General features: G+C 40.9%; 1 protein-coding gene across 1 annotated transcript in view; it reads right to left on the bottom strand.

Moving 5' to 3' along the window:
* Positions 1-23536, bottom strand: part of ppp2r5eb (protein phosphatase 2, regulatory subunit B', epsilon isoform b) — a 122521-nt gene extending 98985 nt beyond the window's left edge. The window contains exon 1 of the mRNA XM_068038772.1: positions 23238-23536. Coding sequence (XP_067894873.1) covers positions 23238-23391 — 154 coding nt within the window. The 5' untranslated portion in view covers positions 23392-23536. The remainder of the gene's footprint in view (positions 1-23237) is intronic.
* Between the last annotated feature and the right edge of the window lie 1012 nt (positions 23537-24548).

Raw genomic sequence — 24548 nt, 5'->3', positions numbered from 1 at the left:
ATGAATGGAAAATAAACCTAAAGATGAATTTAGCTTGAGCTTTTTTGGAACACAGCCAAAAACGCACACACAGGTGCACATTATTGAAGGGCTGCATTTGTTGACAACGCTACTGCTAGGGGGTGCTGTTGCGGCACATGCGCAAATGCAGCATGTGCCACTATGATGTCACAGACTGCGACTTTAGACAGCTGCCAGGACTAAAGATGGCGCTGCTCAAATAATCACACGGAGGCAACCTAACAAACACAAGTCAGCACACAATGGCGGAGTGAGAGAGCAAACGAGCTGGCCGGTGTGCGGGCTGGGGAGGGAGCGGAGCGGGCCTGGGGGGAGCAGAGCGGCCGGCGAGTGGACAAGCAACCGGCCCAGTGACGGAGGGGAGCGGAGCTGGCCTGCGGGGAGCGGAGCGGCCGGCGAGTGGGCGAGCAAACAGCACAGTGACGGAGGGAAGCGGAGCAGCCGGAGGCAGCAGCGTGGAAAGGAGGGGGGGGGGGGGGGGGTGCGTTTTTCTACGCATGCGCCATAAATTTGCAATGGCAAAAGAGTTACCAAACTTACCTGCACCCGGCGACACCAAGGTCTTCGGCCGCTCGCTCCCCGCGGCTCTCTACGGCCTCTCGCTTCTGGCCCTCTCCATCCAGCCGTTCTCTCCAGGTGCAGATCCTGCATCAAGCCGCTTTCTCCCCTACTTCTCAACTGTACTTCAAGCATTGCAGCTCTCTGGTCCCTGCCTTTTGCATCCCCCTCTTCAGGAACTTCTGAATTTAACTCCCTCCCCCACGCCTTCACAACCCACCCCCACCACCCAGGGACCACACCGCAGTTGAATATCTGAAGTGCAGTTGCAAAGTCGGGAAAATAACATCAAAAACCTCAACAATTCCAGAGGCCGACCAGGCGCGATGCCCGAAGAAGCACACGTCATGCGATGACGTCATCGGCGCATGCGCTAACCAGTCCTGGCAAGCCGGAACACAGCGCATGCACAGAGAGCAGGAGACCGTCTGCACATGTGCGTGCTGCGGCGCAGCCTGATGACGTCAGTGCGTTGTCAGGAATCACTTTGTTATTGAAGAGGTGGAGGATTCTGCTTTATTATTTGTAATTCAGACCTACAAAATTTTGCCAATAATTGCCAAACTCTACGTTTTGGAACATCAGCGCTGTATTTGGTCTTTGTTTTACCATCACAATCAGTAGTTCTTGAATTGTTATTCATTATTCTGCCATTAACATTCTGGACAAATGCTTTGTCTTTTGCTACAACTATTATCACCCCCTTTGCCTTTTGTTCCATGGCACCTTCTCTTTTGTTGTTCATCGTCACCCCCTTTCACTTGCTCAAAACCCATTACATTTCTAGCCTTTGCCAGTTCTGATGGAACGTTAACTCTTTCTCTCTCCACAGATGCTGCCAGACCTGCTGAGTATTTATAGCACTTACTTTTTATTTCTTCAATTTGGATTTCTTTTGAAGAAAGATTTGCCATCAACAGATCCAGTGACTGGGAAAATTTTTTGATAGCTGTAGAGAAAAGTTTTTGCCCCAACTGCCATAATTCTGGCAGCATGCGAGGAGAGAGAAACAGAGTTAACCTTTCAGTTCTGTGACCTTTCTGTTTTTATTTCAGATTTCCAGCATCTGCAGTATTTTGCTTTTGCACTTTTTCTGGCACTTTTTCTACCATATAAACCATTTAGCAGGATTGGATTGTGATGCAAACTAGATTTCTGCACAATATACTTCAAAACCTTAAACAAACTTGTTTGAAACATATAATGTTGATGTTCTATCAATAAAGTGACAACAGTCTTTCAAGAAATAATAAAGGTCGAAACATTCTCTAAAGTGGTTTGGAAAAAGGTGGGAATGCCCAAAGGCCCCTTGCTTTATAATAAAAGCCATGGATGTCAGTCATAGCGCAGTTGGCAGCACTCTCGCCTCTGAATCACAAGGTTCCAGATTCAAGTCCCACTCAAGGGCTTGAGCACAAAAAGCTAGGCTGACACTCCAGGTCAGTACTGAGGTAGTACATCTCGGATGAGATATTAAACCAAGGCTCCATCGGCCTGCTTAGGTGACTACCATGGCACTATTTCGAAGGAGAGCAAGGGAGCTATCCCTGGTGTCCCAGCCAATATTTATTACTTAATCAACATCACAAAAATAGCTTATCTGGTCATTATCATACTGCTATTTGCGGGAGCATGTCGTGCACAAATTGGCTGCGGTGTTACCTACATTACAATAGTGATGACACTTCAATAATGCTTCATTGGCTTTAGAGTGTTGAGAGACGTCTGATGGTCATGAAAAGCACTATTTAAATGCAAGTTTTTCTTTAACTACTGCTTCTATCCAGAAATGTTATTCATAATCAAAACATTTAGCAAAAATCAACAGCGACAGTGCTCTGTAAATGTTTCTCTTTTGGGGATACAGCAAGGTTATATCAATATACTGATTTGTGTCTATTTTGTCTGTGCTATTATGTGTCCCTTCTATATATCTGTGATATATAGTTATGGACTCCCTCTGCAATAGGACCCAGCATCTCCCCTTTTGTGTACCAATATGCTTTTAAGTGTGGTATGACTTTGAAGGGTAGGTTACCCTGGATTCTCTGTAAAGGTGGATTTCTCCCCTTGTCTTTATCTATTGAGTTAAACTATATGATAGGTCAGCTCAACATCTAAATGAGCAGACAGCTGTGTCTGGAAAACCACTAAACTGAAAGGCCAAATTTTAATTGATGAAAATGGTATCCAAGAAGCCCACAAACACCTGTCAAGGGCATGAAGAACAGTGGCAATGACAGGCCCAGGAATGGCAAGGGGGGCGTGGGTTAGTGGGGACGGCACCAGCAACTTGTATTTATATAGCGCCTTTAATGCAATGAAGCATCCAGAGGCATTTCATAAAGCCATTCTTTTTTTTTTAAATGACACCGAGCCATAAGGAGATATTAGGGCAGATGACCAAAATCTTGGTTCAACAGGTAGATTTTAAACAGCGTCTTAAAAAGGAGGAAAGTGAGTTGGAGAGGTTTAGGGAGGGAATTTCAGAGCTTAGGGTCTAGGCAACTGAAAGCATGTCCATCAGTGGTAGAGTTATTATAAATTGGGGATGCTGAAAAAGCTGGAATTAGAGCAGATATTTTGGGGAGCTGTAGGGCTGGAGGAGATTACAGAGATAGGGAGGGACCAAACCATGGAGGGATTTGAAAACAAGGATGAGAATTTTTAAAAAAAAATTGAGGCATTGCTTAAGCAGGGGCCAATGTAGGTCAGTGTGCACAGGGGTGATGGATGAACAGGATTTAGGACATGGGCAGAGTTTTGGATGACCTCAAGTTTACAGAGGGTACAATGTGGAAGGCCAGCCAAGAGTCCATTAGAATAATCAAGTCTGAAGGTAACAAAGTCATGGATGAGGGTTTCAGCAGCAGAAAAGCTGAGGCAGGGGCAGAGTGTAACAATATTACAGAGATGGAAATAGAGGGTCTTAGTGATGGTGCTGGTATATGGTTGAAAACTCACCTCAGGGTCAAATATGATACCAGGGTTGTGAAAGAAATTACATTTACACCATTAAATAACTTGTTTTTAACAGATAGGAGTAAATACTTGCAGCCTTGTAACCAGATGAAGACAGCAAAGGACATTGGCATGAAGAAGAATTTTAATATACTGTAGACAGGTGGATTGGAGGAATACAACCTTAAAAGAATCCCCCCCCACCCCCCAAAACACAATCTGCCAAATTTTTTTAAAGATGCCAAGCTGATTGGTCTTTTGTTTGTTAATTAGAATTAGATTTTTTCATTTTAACACAGCCAGCAGTTAGTTATCTAAGTGCCCAATTTATCTTTTTGTTCTCTTGACCATGTGCAACTCATAAATTTAATATTGAAACAGACATAGAACACAAGCTGGTATATAACATTGAAACATTCGGCATTTAATTAGGCCTATTGACGCTTCTATGAGGTTCTTGCACCTATTCTTTTCAAATTTCCACTGGAAGCTATTAACACCATTTATATTTTGGTTCCAAATAGTAGGCACCATACCCCTAAGTGAATGTGAAAATAATTGTGCAGTAAACCTGTTATCAAGACAAAGTGAAACACTGCTTTAAAAAAAAAAATCACCTAAGTATACTTACTCTTCACAGCAAAACAAGAACTTTCAAAATGGAAGCCAGTCACATATCATTTTTGATTTGCTGTGTTTTTTAAATGACAGAAATCACAAAGCTTACGCAGAAAGGGACTATGAACATTTAAATTCTAGATAATATTTTCACTGGAAAGATTTAGGTGATAACATTATTTTCACCAAACAGACTTATACAGCAAACAGTTTTGAATTTTTGATTGCTAAATGGGAAATATTCACGTACTAGGTATTTCTGCAGAAACTCTTTTCTTCTCTTAGGCAGTCCCTCAGGAACGAGGATGACTTTCTTCCAATCCAGTGTTGTGGGTCCTTAGGTGACTGATAGTCCAATTCTGGATCCGCACACTCTGCCACAGGTGGACAGGTAGTGTTTGGTGAGGCGAGTGAATGGGATGCTCGAGTTTCCGAATGCTCCTTCTGCTGTTTGCACTTGGTCACTGCCTGGGCATGTCAACATAGTTTGAACTGGCTAGCATCTTCTATTCAAATTCTGGGCAGTCTCGGGCAAGAGGTTCCCACAAATCAGTAGAAATGTCATTTTTTCAGGAAGGCTTTACGGACATCCTTGTAGCGGTTTCTCTGCCCTCCTGGTAGCCCCTTGCCGTGACGGAGCTCGGAGTAGAAAGCTTGTTTTGGGAGTCTTGTGTCAGGCATGCACACGATGTGGCCTGCCCAATGTAACTGACTAGCCCTGACCAGTGTCTCAACAGGGGATGTTGGCCTGAGAGAGAGGACAGAAACTAATGCAATTGGAAAGGTGCAACTTTTATATGCTGCAAAAAAAAGGGCTGTGTCAATGAACTATTTTGGTAATCATTTACTGATATGATGAATAAAGTATCTACATAAGAACACAAGAAATAGGAGGAGGAGTAGGCCATTCAGCCCCACCATTCAATATCATGGCTGATCTGTCCCAGGCCTCAACTCCTCTTTCGGGCCTGCTCCGCCTAACCCTCAACTCCCTGAGATTTCAAAAATCTATCTACCTCCTCCTTAAATACATTTAGTGACCTAGCCTCCACAACTCTGAGGCAGAGAATTCCAGAGATTCACCACCCTCTGAGAGAAGAAATTCCTTCACATCTCAGTTTTAAATGTGTGCCCCCTTATTCTGTAACTATGTCCCCTAGTTTGAGATTCCCCCACTAGTGGAAACATCTTCTCAACATCTATCCTGTCAAGCCCCCTTAAAATCTTATATGCTTCTATAAGATCACCCCTCATTCTTCTAAACTCCAAAGAATAAAGGCCTAAGCTGTTTAGCCGTTCTTGATAAGACAACCCCTTCAGCCCAGGAATCAGCCTAGTGAACCTTTTATGAACTGCCTCCAATGCTAGTATATCCTTCTTTAAATACAGTCACCAAAACTGTACACAGTACTCCAGGTGTGGCCTCACCAACACCCTGTACAGTTGTAACAAGACTTCCCTATTTTTAAACTCTAACCCCCTAGCAATAAAGGCCAAAATTCCATTTTCCCTCCTAATTACTTGCTGCACCTGCATGCTAACCTTTTGTGTTTCATGCACAAGAACACCCAGATCCCTCTGTACTGCAGTATTTTGTAGTCTTTCTCCATCTAGATAATAATCTGCCTTTTTATTCTTCCTACCAAAGTGGATTACCTCACACTTTCCCACATTGAACACCATCTGCCAAGTTTTTGCCCACTCACCTATCTATATCCCTTTGCAGATTCTTTGAGTCCTCATCACAACATGCCTTCCCACCTATTTTTGTATCGTCAGAAAATTTGGATACACTACACCATGTCCCTTCCTCTACTAGATCCATTCAAGAAAGCAGCTTGTGTTGCTAATAAGGGGTTTAGCAACAAAGCCAACATAATATGTAACTGATACTGGTTTACTTTCAGCATTCCAGTTACACCTAAAAAACTGGTTCAAACTGATGTAAGTTGCCATTTACCGAGCCACTGACTTAAACCACAGGGTGAGCATAGTTTACAGGATTACCTTGGGAGGCAATTAAATCACAAAGTTTAAAATTTACTTGGTCTAAGCATCACTTATCACCATTTCCCATTGTTCCAGCAGCCAGTTGCAACTACAGTCTTCCAAGTTGCTATAAAATGGTAAATTAAGGGTCTCCTAAAAAGTATGTGGAGGCAAGATCAGTTTTCAACGTCTATACTTTGTTCACTGTTATTGGGCTGTAGAAACTTGTCTCAATGGCTCACAGTAACGAAGTCATTTCCAAGCTTTCTGTTTCTCAGTCCAATAATTGTGTATTTAAGGTAACAGTCCCCTCACTTGATTATTGCCACCATACCACAGTTTTACAAAGTCAAAAGTTTGGATTCTAAAACTAACCAAAGTGACAATCTCTCTAAATTCCCCATGCCAAAAAAATGCATCAGCAGAAAGTATACACTCAAATTAAGATTGCATTAACTGCAATTAAGATCAAAAATTTGGAAAAACACAACATATTCAACTTCAGTTAGTACAATATTTGGTCACCAACTGTCATTTGGCCTCTCAAACAGTCACGCCATCCAGTACATCAGGCAATTCAGGTGCGTGGATGTCAATACACATCTGATTAACAGAACTCTATCTTCAGACTTATGTGGAATTCTGCCCCAAATCTCTTCACAGGCTGCTGTTACTCAATAAGCTCTTAAACCTACAACCAACACTAAAAGCCTTTGATCTATCCCAACTCCTTGTCTAGTGACTATTTTTACCAATTTCCCTAGAGTACTTGCTCACAAGCACCAATAGCTAATTCAAAATATCATTCATGATAGAAAACTGACGTCCTAAGATCAGCTTTAGAACTTTAATAAAAGCATTAACTCATTTTTCTTAAGCACTGTGATTATGTAATTGTATTTCTTCCTACTTAGATTACAAAAATATGCTAGTGGATCTCCCATGACATGTTAATGGGCTGTTCACCCAGTGAGCAAAGAATTAACTTCTGGCAAATCTGCCTTCCTGTCACATGATGACTAGAAGGCATTATCATGGTCAGAATTCTCTTATCCTGGCAAATGACAAATAAATGCTACAAAGTGAAACAACCTTTCAGAATGGATTTATCTAAGGGTGAAATCTCAGGTTTAAGAACAATTCATGATTTTTAAAAATTCATTGAGATGTGGGTGTTGCTGGCTTGACCAGTATTTATTGCCCATTCCTAATTGCCCTTAAACTCAGTGGCTTGCTAAGTCATTTCAGAAGGGAGCTAGAGTCAACCACATTGCTAAGGTCTGGAGTCACATGTAGGCCAGACCATACAAGGATGGCAGATTTCCTTCGCTAAAGGACATTAATGAACCAGATGGGTTTTTACAACAATTGACAACAATTTCATGGCTACCATCAGACTAGCTTTTAATTCCAGATTTATTAATTGAATTCAAATTTCAACATCTGCCATGGTAGGTTATGAACCCAGGTTCCCAGAGCATTAGCCTGGGCTCCAGATTACTAGTTCAGTATTACCACTACGCCACCACCTCCCCAATTTAATCCTAATTCCCCATCTTCTTCCCATACCTTTCCTTCTCCAGTAAAAGAAGAAATCATTATTATTTTTGAAATCAGTTCCTTGGATCCATTAAAAAATTTATTTGCAAGACCTTCTTCAGAAACATATTTTATGTGTCTATTACTTTTTGTGAACTCAGTTCTATCTGAAGTTCCCATTTACACCCAATTTCAAAATTATGTATCCTACTTTGTGACCCCTTCATCAGTGTTAATTTATCTACTTTACCAAACCTCTTAATTTTGAAAACTTCTGTTAGGTTACTTTAGGGTGATTTCTTTTTGCAGAACATGCACAAATTTAAGTTTTTCTCAACTAAATCCAGGAGATATAAAATCATGTTTGCTATTCCATCCCACATTCCCTCAAGCTCAATATTAAACAATTTCACTTTACATACCTTTTATGGCTGCAGGAGATCCCAAAATACCAGAGTTAATTAAGTATTTTTGAAGCATAGTTTCTGCTGTAATCTACAGAAATGCAGCAACCAAATTGCACACAGCAAGGTTCCACAAACAGCAATTAATCATCTGTTTCAAAAGATAAATCGATAGAGGGATAAATATTAACCAGGACACAGAATTCCCTGCTCTACTTGTAACAGCACCATTGGGATCTTTTGTCTTCCAGAGGACACCTCTGAAAGACAACACCTCCAACAGCACAGCACTCCCTCCATGGAATGTCAGCCTAAATTATATGCTCAAATCTCTGGATGGGGTTTGAACCACAAGCTGCTGACTCAGGTGAATGTGCTACCACTGAGTCACAAAGGATTCTAAAATCCCTTATGGTTTGGTGACTAGTGTTCTACATATTACTCCAGGTAGGGTCTAACCAGTGCCTTAAATAGTATTATCTCATTTGGTTTATTTTCTATGCTTCTGCTCATGCGATACAATACCTTATGTTTTTACACTGGAACTTGCCCACAATGACCCCAAATCCTGTTCCTACATATAAGCTTCATTTAGCATAACACCCTGATTTGGTTTCTCACTTAAAGCTAATTATTTTACATTTATCTACACTGAACTGTATTTGCCTTCTTCTGTTCATCAGTTCTCATGAAAGGTCACTGACCTGAAACGTTAACTTTGCTTCCCTCTCCACAGATGCTGCCAGACCTGCTGAGTATTTCCAGCACTTTTTGGTTTTATTTCAGATTTCTAGCATCTGCAGTATTTTGCTTTTATTATGTATTTGCCCCGTTTCCTAAAAGGTTCAACTTCTCCAGAATAAAGTTGTATTGTTTCTCAATATTTACTCCTCTGATTTTAACATTCTATGTACAAAGAAGCATTAAACTCTACTAGTTTAAGTATTTTTCAACAGAATACTTTTCCAATTGTGATACAAAGCAAAAATTAGCTTACATAACTGTACCAATGAATGATGCAAGCATCCAACAGCAATACAACTACTTTTAATGGTAATGAAAGATCTACTTAGGGACTGTCCATATTAGACCATAATGGTCTTTTCTGATCACGTACAGTTCTAATATCTATTAATTGGCAATTTCCAATGCTAAGTAGAACCATTTAAGCAAATTTATTACAAAATTAATATCACAAAATCTAAACATGCATTGTACATTTCAGTGGGGAGTCTAAACGTCTACAACTGGTTTTCTTCTGACAATAATATTGAAGATGCAATAGAAAGAACAAATCACAGCTTTGATATTTGGTTACCGGCTTGAATTCACAAGCACGATGAGCAGCTTTCATGTCCGGAAATTAAAGTGAGCACTACGCAACTAGACCAATAAGCTGTATGCGATACACTCAGAACACTGTCCTGTAAAATTCCATTCATGTCAGTGATTTGGAGTTTGTAACCTTTTTACAAGAAATTCAATTCTGCTAACACCATCTCCACAATATTTTTCCATATGAACTGAATCAAGAACAGATTTGGTGGAGGAAAAAAGTCCGGAGGAATATTACCAACATCATTCCATATTATACATACAAATATCCATTTCACAATCCACAAGTAATTGGAAGTTTCCACTAAAATCTTACTTTATAAAGATACATTTAAAATACTTTGATAAAAAGGCATGCAATACTTTTAACATTGCATACAGCTGTTTATAACTAGCTCCAATATGATTTACACGCCATGTTACCCCACCTAAGATTCCACAAGTCTTCACTACGCACATTTATACATACCTGGAGTTCCAAAATGAGTTAAAAGAACTGCGCACTGATCACATTTTTACATTCTCTTGATGGATAAAGGCACCATTCCGTGTGGCACACAATGAGCCACACAAACCAGGAGCATGTGTTAAATTAGTTACATCTCAGCTGGGTTGCAAGGAAACCAAAATCCTTGCCAGGTCTCGGATTCCTGATTAATATCTAGTAAACCCAGCGCAAACTGCACATGTGGATAACGGGCAAGGGCAGGATCGGGCTCGTTGTTGTGTCCCCAAAGTTGATAGCCTGAAAACACATGGTATCAGATAACAGCCAGCAACTATGGCACCTTACCCCAGTAGAACATTCACTGCCAAAGACAAGAAAATTGGAAGCAAGAGGAGGTGAGAGGCACACACACTTCAATTCACTGCAAAACACCCATTTAGTAGAGGGCCTACTTCACCTGTTCAGAGCATGACTACAATAATTTATCATATAACCACACTGACCATGTTACTGATGAAATTGTTTTAATTTCTAATCAGCACAACCAAATGTGCACTCATTCAAACCTATCAAAGCCTATATTAGCATTATGGTTTAACAATATTTATTTAAGGCTACAAACATCACAATCTAAAATCACTGTCTTCAAAATCTTCCTAGTACTGCAATTAGAAAACTGCAGATTTTCAAATGTTTTTTTTTTAAACCAAAGACAATATTCGTAAGCATAGTCAATAATTAGTTGTTTTTAAATTGCAGAAAACAACAGTACATGCAACAGGAGTGTTCTATACTTAGAAACATTCACTAACAGTCAACTATACAAATCAAACAGTACAAACAGAAAATACTACCTTGCAATTTTCTGTGATACTCAAATGTTGTCTCTAGGATAAGTATTATCGGTGAAGTTTGCATTGCTTCATTTAAGGAGAGACCACTGGTGCACTCGCATAGAGCACTCAGAAAACCTTGAGATGTTAATTCAAATGAAACTCAACTATTCTTGAGGTGCACTTTTCTTTATGTAATTTGCTGTTGAGACCAACATCTAATTAAAATCCTGTTCCGTTGCAAATTTGCTACCATATTCCTCAGCACACATCAAAATACATCCACAAATCTGGAATTTACTCTGCAAGAGAAATCTGACAGTTTAGAGCACTCTCAATTAAGAAATATCTGACTAACTTATCAGTTTAATATGGTACAAGTTTCACAAGCCAACCTTCTTCATGGGCTTGTAGTCACAATTTCTGTAATGAGCACATTTTTACCTAAAGCTTACATCAGGAAGTTAACTTATTTGCTTTATACTACACTAACCCAGAGTAAAGCCTGGCTTGGGTATAAAATTAAAACCAGACCCCTTTAATTTTTTTTGCGCCCAACCCGACACGAATGTCCTTCATCTGTTCCAGCAGCAGGCTATTCCTGCAGCTGGAGTTGTGGGGAATCATGGGTAAGCCTGATCCCGAGACTTCCCGGAAGCAGTGTCCAGCCCAATCCGACCCCAAATGTTGGACTCGGAATTTCGACCCAAACCCGACACATGTAGTCGAGTCTAGTCGGGTAGCCAGGCTTTAACCCAGAGTGCAACATGATGTTTGGGACTTTCCATTCATCATTTTCTGATCCCAACCAGACTATCAGAAGAGAACACACACACAAATATTAACCTATAACAGAAGTACACAGCTCTTACTGACTACCTTAAAAGTTGCAGGAGAGGGAAGTGGATCAGATGAAAATCTAAATAATTAAACTTGAAAAGAAAATTTTTTAAATAATGGTTTAACGATGGCAAGGGAGGTTTTTTAGATCAGGTAAGATCATGCATAATGTTAGGAGTAAGTACGGTCAATTGCAAAAATTTTGATTTGCAGTCAAAACTCAGCTATTCAGCATACTGACAATGTAAAAAGTCCACATCACAACCTCAGTTGCCTGCCTCAGGTGGGACCCTTATTCCGCTCCGAGTGACAAGATCAGCTGATGCTGGAATAGCTAATTTGCCCATCCAAATTTCTTCCCCATACCAACTCATGACTCCAATCAACAGATCTACCAAACATTCCAGGGAGCATTCACCAAAGAGACTCCTGTAACACCAACCATGATGGGCCCCAGCTACACAGGTGACTGATAGCATACCCTGACCTGTCTTAAAAATCAATAGAGTCCCACATATCTAAATACACTTCTGAACCATTGAACAAAATGCATGCCAAGTTTATTTCTAGAGGAATTGAATAGAAATCAAAAAAAAGAGAATTAATTTTAAATTCATTTGGAAGGAACCTCGATTAGATCGCATGGAATACTGTGTGCAGTTCTGGTCTCCACATTACATACAGGTTATTAAAGTACTGGAGAAAGTGCAGAAAAGATTTACAGGGATGTTAACAACCTTGGGAAAATGCCATCATCAGGAACAAGTGAGCAACTCTTCTCTGGAAAATATCAAGTGCAGGCCCAATACAGGTCTTTGAGCATCTGAAGGAATTTCATAGGGTAGATGTGGAGAAACTGTTTTCACTGGTGGCCAAATCCAGAACAAGGGAGCATAAATACAAGATAGCCACAAACAAAACAAAAAAAACCAATTTCTTTACATAGAGTGGTGAGAATGTGGTGCTCTGTCAGTGGGAGTGGTGAAAGCAGGTTTCATTGAAGAATTTAAGGAGAGACTTAATGCATACATGAGGGATTAGCAGAGTGGGAAGAGATACAGAGGGCAGAGAGCTCACGTAAGGTATAAAAACTGGCATAGATCAGTTGGGCCAAATGGCCTCTTCCTCTGTAGATTCTGTCAGAGTCATTACAGCACAGAAGGAGGCCCATCAAGTCCATGGTGGCTCTCTGTAGAGCAATCGAGTCAGTCTCATTTGTCTGTTATATCTCCATAGCCCTGCAAGTTTATTTCCCTCAAATTCACATCCAAATTTCTTCTGAAATCATTAATCATCTCTGCTTCCACCACCCTTGTAGGCAGCGCATTCCAGGTCATTACTACTAGTTGTGTAAAAAAGTTCTTCCTCACAGCCCCCCTTCATCTCTTGCCCAAAACCTTTAATCTGTGTTCCCTAGTCCTCGTACCATCAGCTAATGGGAACAGCTTTTGTCTAACTTATCTAAGCCTGTCATAACGTTGTACACCTCTATCAAATTTCCATTCAATCTCCTTTACTCCAAGGAGAACAACCCCAGCTTCTCCAACCTAATCTTGTAAAGTCCTTCATCCCTGGAACCATTCTGGTGAATCTCCTCTGCACCCTCTCAAGAATCCTCACATCCTTCCTAAACTGTGATCAGAACTGGACGTCATACTCTAGTTGTGGCCTAACCAGAGCTTTATAACTTCCCTGCTTTTGTAATCAAAAGCTCCATTTATGAAGCCCAAGATCCCAAATGCTTTGCTGACTACTCTCAATATGTCCTGCCACCTTCAAGGACCCCAAGGTCCCTGTGTCTCTGCACACTCTTCAGAACTGTGCCATTAAGTCTATGTTGCTTCGCCGTATCCCTTCTGCCAAAATGCATCACCGCACGCTTCTCCGTATTAAATTCCATCTGCCAATTGCCTGCCCATTCTGCTAGCCTATGTTATCTTGCAGTTGATTTGTATCATGCTTATGGTTTGCCTCACCAAGTTTGGAATCATCTGCAAATTTTTACATTTTCTCTGTATTCCAATATCCAAGTCATTTCGATATATCAAAAAAAAGCAGTGGTCTTAGCACAGACCCTTGGGGAACACCACTGTCTACCATCATCCAGTCTGAAAAACAACCAACCATTCACCACAACTCGTTTTATGTCTTTAAGCCAATTATCCAAGCTGACACTGACCCTCCTATTCCATGAGCCTCAATTTTGGTAACCAACCTTTTGTGGCACTTTACTGAATGCTTTCTTAAAATCCATATAGACCACATCTATTGTATTCCCCTCATCAACCTTCTCTGTTACCACAGAACCATAGAAAAGTTACAGCACAGAGACCAGTCTATTGTTTCTGCGCCAGCTGAAAAAAAAACTAGCCTTGTTACTTCAACAAAACATTCAATTAGTCAAGCACAATTTGCCTTTTACAAATCACGCAGGCTCTCCTTAATTAACTCAAACTTCTCCAAGTGCCTGTTGATTTTGTCCGATTACTCAATGTCTTTACATCCTTTCTTGAATAAGGATGTCACATTTGCCACTCTCCAATCCTCTGGCATCTCCCCCAGATCTGGGGAAGATTACGGCAAGCCCTTTCACTACCTTCACTCCCACTTCTTTTAGCAAGCTGGAAGGCAAGCTATCCGGACCCGGTGACTCATCCATTCCAAGCATAGCCAACTTTTCCAGTACAACCTGCCTATCGATTTTCACCACAACCATTACCTCGACCATCTCTTCTACCGATTTTTGTCAGCATCCTCTTCCTTCGTAAACACAGATACAAAGTACTTAAGTATTCTAGACGTGCCCTGCGCCTCTAAGCATACCTCACCTTCTTTGTCCCTAAAAGGCCTCATCCCACCTCTTACCACCTGCTTACTATTACTTGCCAGTAGAAGATTTTTGGGTTCCCTTTTATGTTAACTGCTATTCTATTCTCATTTTCTCTCTTTGCCAATCTTATCTTCCTCTTCACTTACCGTATTTGGCCTGGTTCTCACTTGAAGGATTCACCCAACATGCATCATACACCCTCTTTTTTGTTCCATCATATTCTCGCATCCAAGGAGCCCTGGCTTTGGTTCCCCTACATTTCATCCTTGTTAGAATGTACCTAGCCTATACCTGAAATATCTCCTCAAAGATCACCCATTGTTCCATTACCACTTTTTCTGTCAGTCTTTGTTTCCATTTTACCCTGGCTGGACCCCCTCTGATCCAACTGAAGTTAGCCCCCTTCCAATTTAGAAGTTCTACTTTAGATTTCTCCTTGTTCTTCTCCATTACTAATCTAAACCTCATGATACGATGATTACTCTTAGCTAAGAGTTTCCCCACAAACATTTGGTCCACTTGGCCCACCTCATTTCCCATCACCTCCAACTTAGTTGGACCGAGAACGTACTGGTCAAGGAAGTCCTCCTGAACACGTTTCAGAAATTCTCCTTACCTTTTACTCTATTATCCCAATCGATATTTAGATAATTCAATTCCCCAATATTACCACTTTATGGTTCTTGCACATCTCTGCAATTTCCCTGCAGATTTGCTCCTCTCTCTCTCACACACTAGTTGGAGGCCGATAGAACACCCCCAGTAGCATGATTATCCCTTGATTGCTTCTGAACTCTAACCAAATGGATTCTGTCCTTGTCCACTCAAGGAAATCCTTTCTTTCCAATATTACAATATCTTCCCTAATCAGTACTGCCTCACTTTTTCCTTCCCTATCTTTTCTGAACACTTTGCATCCCTGAATATTAAGCACCCAATCCTCACCTTTTGTAAGCCACTTTCAGTTATTGCCAATACATCACATCCCCACAGTTATTTGTGCTTGCAGCTCAGCAACCTAATTCACCATACTTTGTGCATTTACATACATGCGTTCTAAACCCATCTTTGTATTCCTCGTAGTCATTCTTAACCTGCTCCTATCTAATATAGTACTCATTCCTTCTCTAGTACTATCCAACACTCACTCCTTTATGCACCTTATTTCACTTTTCTACTATATGCTGGTGCCCATCCTCCTGCCAATTTAGTCTAAACCCTCCCCAACAGTGAACCTCCCTGCAAGGACATTGGTCCCAGTCTTGTTGAGGTGCAACCCATCCCTTTTGAATAGGTGCCTCCTGCCCCAGAACTGGTCCCAAAGCAATGTTCAATGTAAAATAAATTTGAGGGGGGAAATGTGGGGAAGAAATTTAGTCAGGGCTCTCACTCCATTTGTGACCACTACTGAAATAAATAGATATGAACACTGAGTGAAGATTAAACTCAACCACCCCACCCCTCACTGAACAACATTATCATTGTCTATGAAACATCCAGCACAAGCCAAAACCTACAAGAGATTGGAACTAGAACACACAAATAAATGTTTTTTTCCCCTCAATATCCTGTCCTTTGCAAACATTTCTATACAGGAGAAATAATGGATGCGGTATGTGCAAATTACATGTCACTTTTCATACAAACATGTTACTTGCTTCAAGACAGCATTTCATGTACTTTTAGCAGCACCATTAACACTTTAAAAAGGTGATTTAAAAAATCCCACAAATAAAATATACTTGATGTTAGTTATTTGGGATAAAAAAATTCAAATAAATCCAACCTCGAGTAGCTGGTTGGTAAATATCTCCATGCAGCTGTGGGGTGTTCACACATTACCAGATGCAAGCACAATCGATGCATCATCAACACACAAACAGATTCAGCAAAGATAACACGTTTTGAAGATGCAAGTGCTATTTTAATTCAACCAAAAAAAAATCTATAACTTCTGTATCAATAACATTTCTCAATTACCTTTTTTCGTTGGTCACTTGTGGTAACACAAGATGATGATCTACGCTTGGAAAATGCTGTTGAAAAACCCAGTTTAGTTACTGCCATATTCAAACTGGAAGCTCCTTTCAGTTTGTTTCTTTATTTGATAAAGATGTTATGCCAAACAAATGTTTAATTGCAACTTCAATATTGTCAATGAGGAAATGCTCCAGAACAAGAATATTTAAGAATGTGCCAAAGAGCAGCGCACTTGGCCAACAACTGTCATATTTTAAGCATCAGACCGGATACCGTATTTAAAACCATTAATACAGTTAATGAAGTCCTTTAGAATTGCACTTTTCACCCTTTTAAAATGACCAACTGCACTAATGCTAAAATAACATGAGAGTCAGCAACTGTCACTGCCCCCCTTCCCCCAACCCCCACCCCCCCCCCCACCCCCCCGCCCTCCCGCACTGCATTGACGTCATTCAAGTCCACGACAGGCAAAAATGCACAAAGTTGTTTTTTTGTTTGAGAGCTGAAAACCAAAACAGGATAAAATTACTTGCAAATCAATAAAAGCAACCCAACATTAAAATGAAGCAGGCTACATCAAAAACAACAAAGATGGCAGCTAATGTTGGCTAAAAGAGACAAACGGTCATAGACCTGAAATGTTAACTCTGCTTCTCTCTCCACAGATGCTGCCAGACCTGAGTATTTCCAGCACTTTTTGTTTTTATTACAGATGATGTTGGCTTTTTGATTCCCTCACTTTTGTCAATCGGTCATTGATTTGCAGTTGATTTCTTTACTGCAACAGCTCCATACCACTACGCATATAATCAGCAATCTAACATCTCTCTCCAATGGCCACAACTGAATTTATTATCCCACAGGCTAAAGCCAAAACTGCTGGATATCAAACTCCAAGCATGACACTGAGGGGAGGTACCACATGGTATAACACCAATGCAAAAAGACTGGGTGAGGGTGCGCTGGTTCATCCTTAGTCTGTGCTATTAACTGATTGCAGCCACTTTAACAATTAAACTACAACGGTTGCATCTACAGTGATGGTTATGTAGTGGTTATAATACTGGAATACCAAATCCATTCAAATCCCTCCATGGCAAGCTGTGAATTTGAAATTCAATATATCTGGTAGTTTATGTCTAGCATAAGGAAATATGACCATGAGAGTTGTCAGATTGTTGTAAAAATTAAACTGCTTCAAAAAAAATGTTTAAGGGACATAAACCTGTAAAGGGAAACTGCTACTTCTCTAGAGTCGGATTCATGTGTATTTTATTTGGCTGATTGCTAATGCCCTCTGAAGTGGCCTTGCATGCCAGCCATTTGTAGAGAAGAAAACAACGCGCAATCTGGACAACGGCTTAGGTAATAAAAGCGACCTTGCCAGAGTAATCCAAATCTAGAGAGCACATAATTTTAAAAAACTAGCCTCAGTGAAGTGAGGGAAAAATAATGCCAGGTTCCCACTGCCTACTGCTATTGAGCGACTCCTGCTAGAAAGCATGCACATGTGAAAACGGAACTGTTACTCTTCCACAGTCAAACAACCTGCTGATGTACATTGCCTCACACACTGGTGAGGTACTGGGTGGCTGCTAGCATCTCCGCCAGCAGGAGTCAGCACCATGCCTCTGGAGAGAACCACAGAGAAAATAAATATAAATTTGTCTACCTCTGATATTATATAACATAGAAATATATCACAGTAGAAGAAAAAGTGGCCATTGAACAGGAGGAAATAAGGAGTTGGTGGACAGAAAGGACAGCCAAAATGAAGAGTTATTAGGCATTTGGAAGCAAGGAAGGAGCTGGGAAGGCTGAGAATTATGGGGAAAAGACTACTGGGGAGCAACGTATGGTGGGTGAAAAGAAGTCACCAGTTTTGGAATGGGGAACAAGAAAGAATTTGCCATCACTGGTTTACATCATTTGATCAGTGTGCCTGCAAGGACTCCATTTGCAACTAAGCAAGGAAGAATTTAATTGTGGTAGGTAATTGAACACAGCCTGCAGATGAAGTTGCTTTGCCAGCATCAGGCTCCAGGAGAAAGCTTGCTTACTTGCATGATTGAACTCTTAATGATCCCTATGTAAAAGATGAATGACTTATGTTTTTGAAGCTAAGAGACAAATTTTATTGCTGGAACATTTCTACTGTAATGGAGGGCTATTATCAAATCTAAACTATTTGATCAGCTGAAGGCAGACAAGCTTACTGCTCCACTTGGTCAGTTAACTAACCTTTGGTTCAAACAAAAAAGCTTTACTTTTCAGTATTTCTGCAGGGAGGGGAGGGAAGAAAAACATGAATGCTTCCTCATCTACAGGTGGGAGTATAGTTTACAATAAGAAAATTCAAATGCTCTCTTTGAACAAACAGATTTCATTCAGTACCAAAAAACAAACTTCCTGAAATGTCAAAAAGATATCCCAGCAGTTAACACGATGTTTAATCAGTTTAATTGCCTTTCACTGTGCTCTAAAGTCTAGCAGTCAGTAAGCAAAAACAGCCGAGTCTAGCAATTGTTAATATTTGATGAGAAGCCATGGGTTTTTGCAGACCAACGAACACAGAAACATAAAGGTACAGGAGGAAGCCATTCTGCCCCTCAAACCTGCTCTGCCAATTAGATCTTGGCAGATCTGCACAACTTACCTTCCTTTATTTACTCCATATCCCTTGATACCCACGCCGAATAAAAATCTATTATCTCAGATAGCTGAAAGCTCCCAATTGTCCTAGCAGCCACAGCATTTTGGGAGGAGTGCTCCAGATTTCTACTACCCTTTGTTTGAAAACGTTCTTCTGGATTTCACTCCTGAAAGCTGTGACTCTAATTTTCAGTTTATATTCCCTTGTTCTTAATTTCCACCCCACCCCCCCCCCCCCTCCCCACACCAGATGAAATAGCTTCTCTGCATCTACCTTATCAAATAATTTTAACATTTTAAACAACTCAATCAGATCATCCCTCAATGTTCTATACACAAAGAAATATAAGCCAAGTTTATGCAACCTGACTTCATAATTTAACTCTCTAAACTTCAGTATCATTTTAGTAAATCTGCGTTGCACCCCCTCCAAGGACAATAAGTCCTTCCTGAGATGTGGTGCCCATAACTGAATGCAGGAGTTTGATATGGTCTGATCAACTGGGGACTCCCATGTGATACTCCATGTATAACACAAATTAGAGAAACAGGCTGATGATATAAAGTATTGTATGACTAAAGAGACAACCACTAGGATTTAAAGTTATTTATATGAAATCTGTTGGTCAAGAAAAATTCACAAAAGTAATTTATGATTAATCACACCCCAACTATTATGGCATGTTAACTAAAGCAAAGTGATTATCAAGCAATTCCCAGAAAAGCAGAGACATTCCAGTGCATTAAAATAATCTCACTCTGTCAGATTGGCACATAGTACCAGAAAATTTATCCTTCTTGTAGGAAAGGTGGAAAGGTCAATACTGATTGTCCTGATGGCTTAAGTGGGGTTATCTATCCATCGAGTGCCTCAGCCATGTAAACAATCAAAGTGCCAGGTTTCACCTCTGGTCTATGCTGAGTTAGCTAATCTCGGCTGGAGCACAGTAGGGGCAATACAACAAGACCTCAGTGCCACTACAACTTTCCAGGCTTGGCATCACCTAATCACTACTTGCCTCCCTCAGCCTTTCGTTTCCTCTACAACCTAATGGGTTAGGTTTGTCGTAATCATTAACTCCTGATATACCTCATTTTGTGTCTCATGATTTCCAACCTTGGTGCTGATCTGTACTGCAGTCCTTTGTCCTTCACCTAGAATTTCTCAGCAATAAGAATATTCTTGTAAGAATATTGGTCCCAGTCTTGTTGAGGTGCAACCCATCCCTTTTGAATAGGTGCGTCCTGCCCCAGAACTGGTCCCAAAGCAATGTTCAATATAAAATAAATTTGAGGGGGGGAAAGGTCGGGAAGAAATTTAGTCAGGGCTCTCACTCCATTTGTGACCACTACTGAAATAAATAGATATGAACACTGAGTGAAGATTAAACTCAACCACCCCACCTCTCACTGAACAACATTATCATTGTCTATGAAACATCCAGCACAAGCCAAAACCTACGAGAGATTGGAACTAGAACACACAAATAAACGTTTTTTTCCCTCAATATCCTGTCCTTTGTAAACATTTCTATACAGGAGAAATAATGGATGCGGTATGTGCAAATTACATGTCACTTTTCAAACAAACATGTTACTCGTTTCAAGACAGCATTTCTTGTAAGAATATTCTTTGCCAAGAAAAATTGACTGGAGACAAGAACATAATGGTATGACTTTTAATGGTACAGCAACATAGGATATGGGAAAATAAAACAATTAAACGTGAGTTTGAAAAACTGAGGAAGAAAGCAATAACCTGTAAGTGATGCTTATTTCAACGGTTTTGTAAAATGTTTTCAATGCTACAAAATCAAAGCAAAGTACATACTAGAATTGTATTTATAATGAAGAATGTTTTTATTGTCACACTTTCCACACCATCCCAAACTAGAACAGCAATATACAATATGGGCATCATGTAATCTTTTCAGATGCTAGATGGGTTCTTTAAATATCAACTAACTGGATTAAGAAAAACTATGGTGCACATATTATCAACAATTTCTTGGTGAATTTAAAGTAGTAATAATTTCAGGATTTAAGTGTTGGACTTAAATTACTCTAATCCCACTCTTAGGATCTGGCAGTTAATTGAACCACTCAATTGAAATATGTCTTCTACACAGAGAAGTCCTTGCTACCTTCTTATGCCAACAACTGGATCAATTGGGCCTAAAATCAGTACAACCTTTGGGAAGGAGCTGAAATAAAGATAACGCTAATGTTTTCTCACTAACCCTACCGAAGTAAGGCTTCCTAAGGAACAATTACAAAGCAATATTTAACAGCACTTGTGGATTTTCAAGTTCAGGCAGTACTGCACTCCTGCTTAAAACAAGATGCATGTTATCAAGTGCCCTGCAAGGGAAAATCCTACTTTAAGTAATACATTTGCAGTAAGTTTACTTATTGCATTTATTTTACATTGTTGGCTGCTAACATTTTTTTCTTTGAAAACCTGCTTTCTGGGTAAAGCCACTTTACCACTTGAGCTATATGGAAACAAGATGTCCCAGATTCAATTGGTAGTCTGTGCCAAAGATAAGTAATCTCAATAACTGGAGCATTTGGGCTTCAGAGACCCAGGGCTAGAAGGAAGGGTGAAGCAAAAATGAACAACCAGGTTCATACTCAATTATTATCCAGTAACCCCTACCAGAAAGGGTGTGCGAGAGCGGCATTCGCCTTGGTAGTCATGATACTTACCACCCCACCCCCCATTTCCCACCAATAAATAGGTTACTAACAATCACCATTACGGAGCGAAGGATGGTACCTTAGACAAGATACTGTAGAACTGCCAGTACCTGTAGAATTGAACCCCGGAAAAAGTCAGTGCCTTTAGCAAAGATGTGGGAGGAAGCTCTGGGGAAGGAGGAAAATCAGTTTATTTTAAATTAAGTATATATTCTGTCTGTATATCAAAGCCAACGACTGTAAAAAAAAAAGTTACACTTCCATTATAAAACAGCAATTCAAACAAGAGTTATAGACTGATTTCCATCAAAATGTAACAACCAACTTTGTCTCCATTAACACAAATGCTTGTCTATAATAGTATCCAAAATAAGTGATTAACTGTACAATATTCTAATTTCTATTAACAATGTGGTAGAGAACACTTCAAACACAATTTCCACACAACTACGAGTAAAATAGAGCCAACTGTAAAACAGTATTGCCCAATCAGCATGTGTAATTAATTTTAAATCACATATGCAAAATCTTTAGCATTTTAGCACTCGCAATCTTAAGAAAATGCATGGCATTCATTAGCCACATTATACATATGGTCCTTTGCAACATAAAATCTAACAGTACAATCTATGGCTGACTTTTCTGATCCTTACTTGCCCTTCCCTAAAACAATCCTGGGTATGAGGACTGTAGACCTCCTTTATGAGAATCAACAGTAAGAAATTGTAATAAGACAATTTGTAAATGCTCCTGTAGAACCCCAGCTCCCATCAATTTTTGAAGTTGTCAATTTCAGCTAGCTACAGTTTATTCTAGATTTAGGAGGCAAACCACAACAGATTTGGCAACATACAGCCTTTCGAAGGCTATTAGAATACCCATGCTCACCTAATATACTGGTAACAGAATCACTCACTTGATCAATGTGATTTAGTTAAATGTTACCGGTACACACAACTCAGAAGTCAGTAATCAAACCAGAACTATTTCTAAACTCAACTCTGGCACCCCACAAGGAAACAATTACAAAAGTCATCGCTTTTGTTACTTCAGCAAGTCATTGTCAGCCTGGCAACCACACAATGGCGCTGGGTCACCTGGACAGGAGGGGAGTAATAATCCTGTCCTTTACAAATGATCCAGATTTTAAAAACTCACAACAAGCCGCACAGAAAACTTGCAAAGAACAATCTGGTGAGGTTTTAAGTACTTTAACCATTAAAGTATTGGGGGAGGGAGCGGGGGGAGAAGAGAGTGGAACCGACGCACATAGTCTTCTTCCAACTGACGTTTAAATAACTAGGTTGGACATTTACACCCAAGTAAACTACACCAGTCATCCTCCTTACATTTTACTATGGTAACCTCTCCAGCAGCTGAAGAAAAGTTATTTTTCTGATTGAATGGACTGTTAAAGCCTAGCCACCGAAGATAAACCGCATGAAGGAGAACTGGCAAATAAAAGCAAAGCTGAAATGATGCTGCAGCGGCTGTGAGGGGGAGGCCTGGATTTTTCCGGCCCTTACCTTTTAGCAGAGGCAGGGGGTTCAAGTCGACGGATTTGCCTTGGATCTTGTACTGCGAGGAGCTCTGCGAGCGCTTCTGCTTGGCCTTGCGAACGGACTTCCGAGAAAATCCGTCCACTTTCTCCACTGGCGTGGTGACGGTGGGCGAGGACATATCCCCTCTCTACCGAGCCGAGTCACCTCACCTCGGGAGAGCGGTGTTGAACGGCAGCCCACAAACAGGCGGAAAGTCAGCCACCTCCTCCCCCTAGCCCAGCCCAGACCAGATCACACACGGGTGAACAGGGCTGGCCTCCTTCCCCCCCCCACCCCCCCAAACCCCCAAACCCCGGCCCTCGGTGTCGCGTTGGCCGAGTTCACTCAGGCTTGTCTCTAGTCAGTGCCCACAGGGCTCGAGCCGGAGTCCGGGCGCCCACTCTCCTCTCGTTCACTTCAAGCGCCCATTAAATTCTGGCGAAGGCGTGTGTTTTAGGATCGGATCCTCCTCCTGTTTGACCGAATTGATTTATTTTTTTAAACTGTCACATTCCTCGAGCACACTTGCTCTCCCTGCACCTCGCTTCTCTGCCTCAGTTGCTGTGTGTTTGTGTGTGTTTTACTCTCCCTCTATTGTGTTCCTCTTCCTTTTGTGTCAACACTGACAGGCCACTTCCATTTCCAATATGGGGTTGTGGTCAGATCCGTGCGGGAGGGGAGGAGGGCTTCGACGACGATGTGGGCGGGGCGATGTGAATTGTCCTTCCCCTTTGCCGCTCGTCTATTGGTGAAACCCGCCCCAATGCCGATGACGTAGTATGCTGACTGGTCAATTTGACATGTCAATCTATGTGTCGTCACACCGATAGCCATTCTGAGTGGTCGATATCGACGTCAATCCAAAGACGTCACAAAGGCGAGAAGGTTATTTGTGCGCGGGGGGCGGGGCAGGCAATGCAGTCAGGGAGGAGGAGCTGAAATATTATTAACATAGCGAGGGAGGATGTATTAAGGGCTTTACAGCTTTTTAACTGGTTTAAGTCTTCAGGCCCAGATGAAATCATAGAATTGGTACAGCACAGAAGGAGGCCGCTGAGCTTTTTGAGAGCAACTCACTTAGTCCCACTTCTCCTGCACCCACCCCCCCCCCCCCCCTTTTCCCCATAAGGCTGCAAATTTGTCTCTTCAAATTATAATTCATTCTCTTTTGAAAGCCAGGATTGAATCGGCCTCCACCACACTCTCAGGCAGTGCATTCCTGATCCTATCCACTTGCAGTATAAAAAAGTTTTTCCTCATGTCACCGTTGCTTCTTTTGCCAATCACCTTAAATCG

Source organism: Heterodontus francisci, chromosome 9 (genome assembly GCF_036365525.1).
Source record: "Heterodontus francisci isolate sHetFra1 chromosome 9, sHetFra1.hap1, whole genome shotgun sequence".
NCBI lineage: Eukaryota > Metazoa > Chordata > Chondrichthyes > Heterodontiformes > Heterodontidae > Heterodontus > Heterodontus francisci.
The sequence above is the reverse complement of the archived record's forward strand: the minus strand, read 5'-3'. Positions and strand labels throughout refer to the sequence as shown.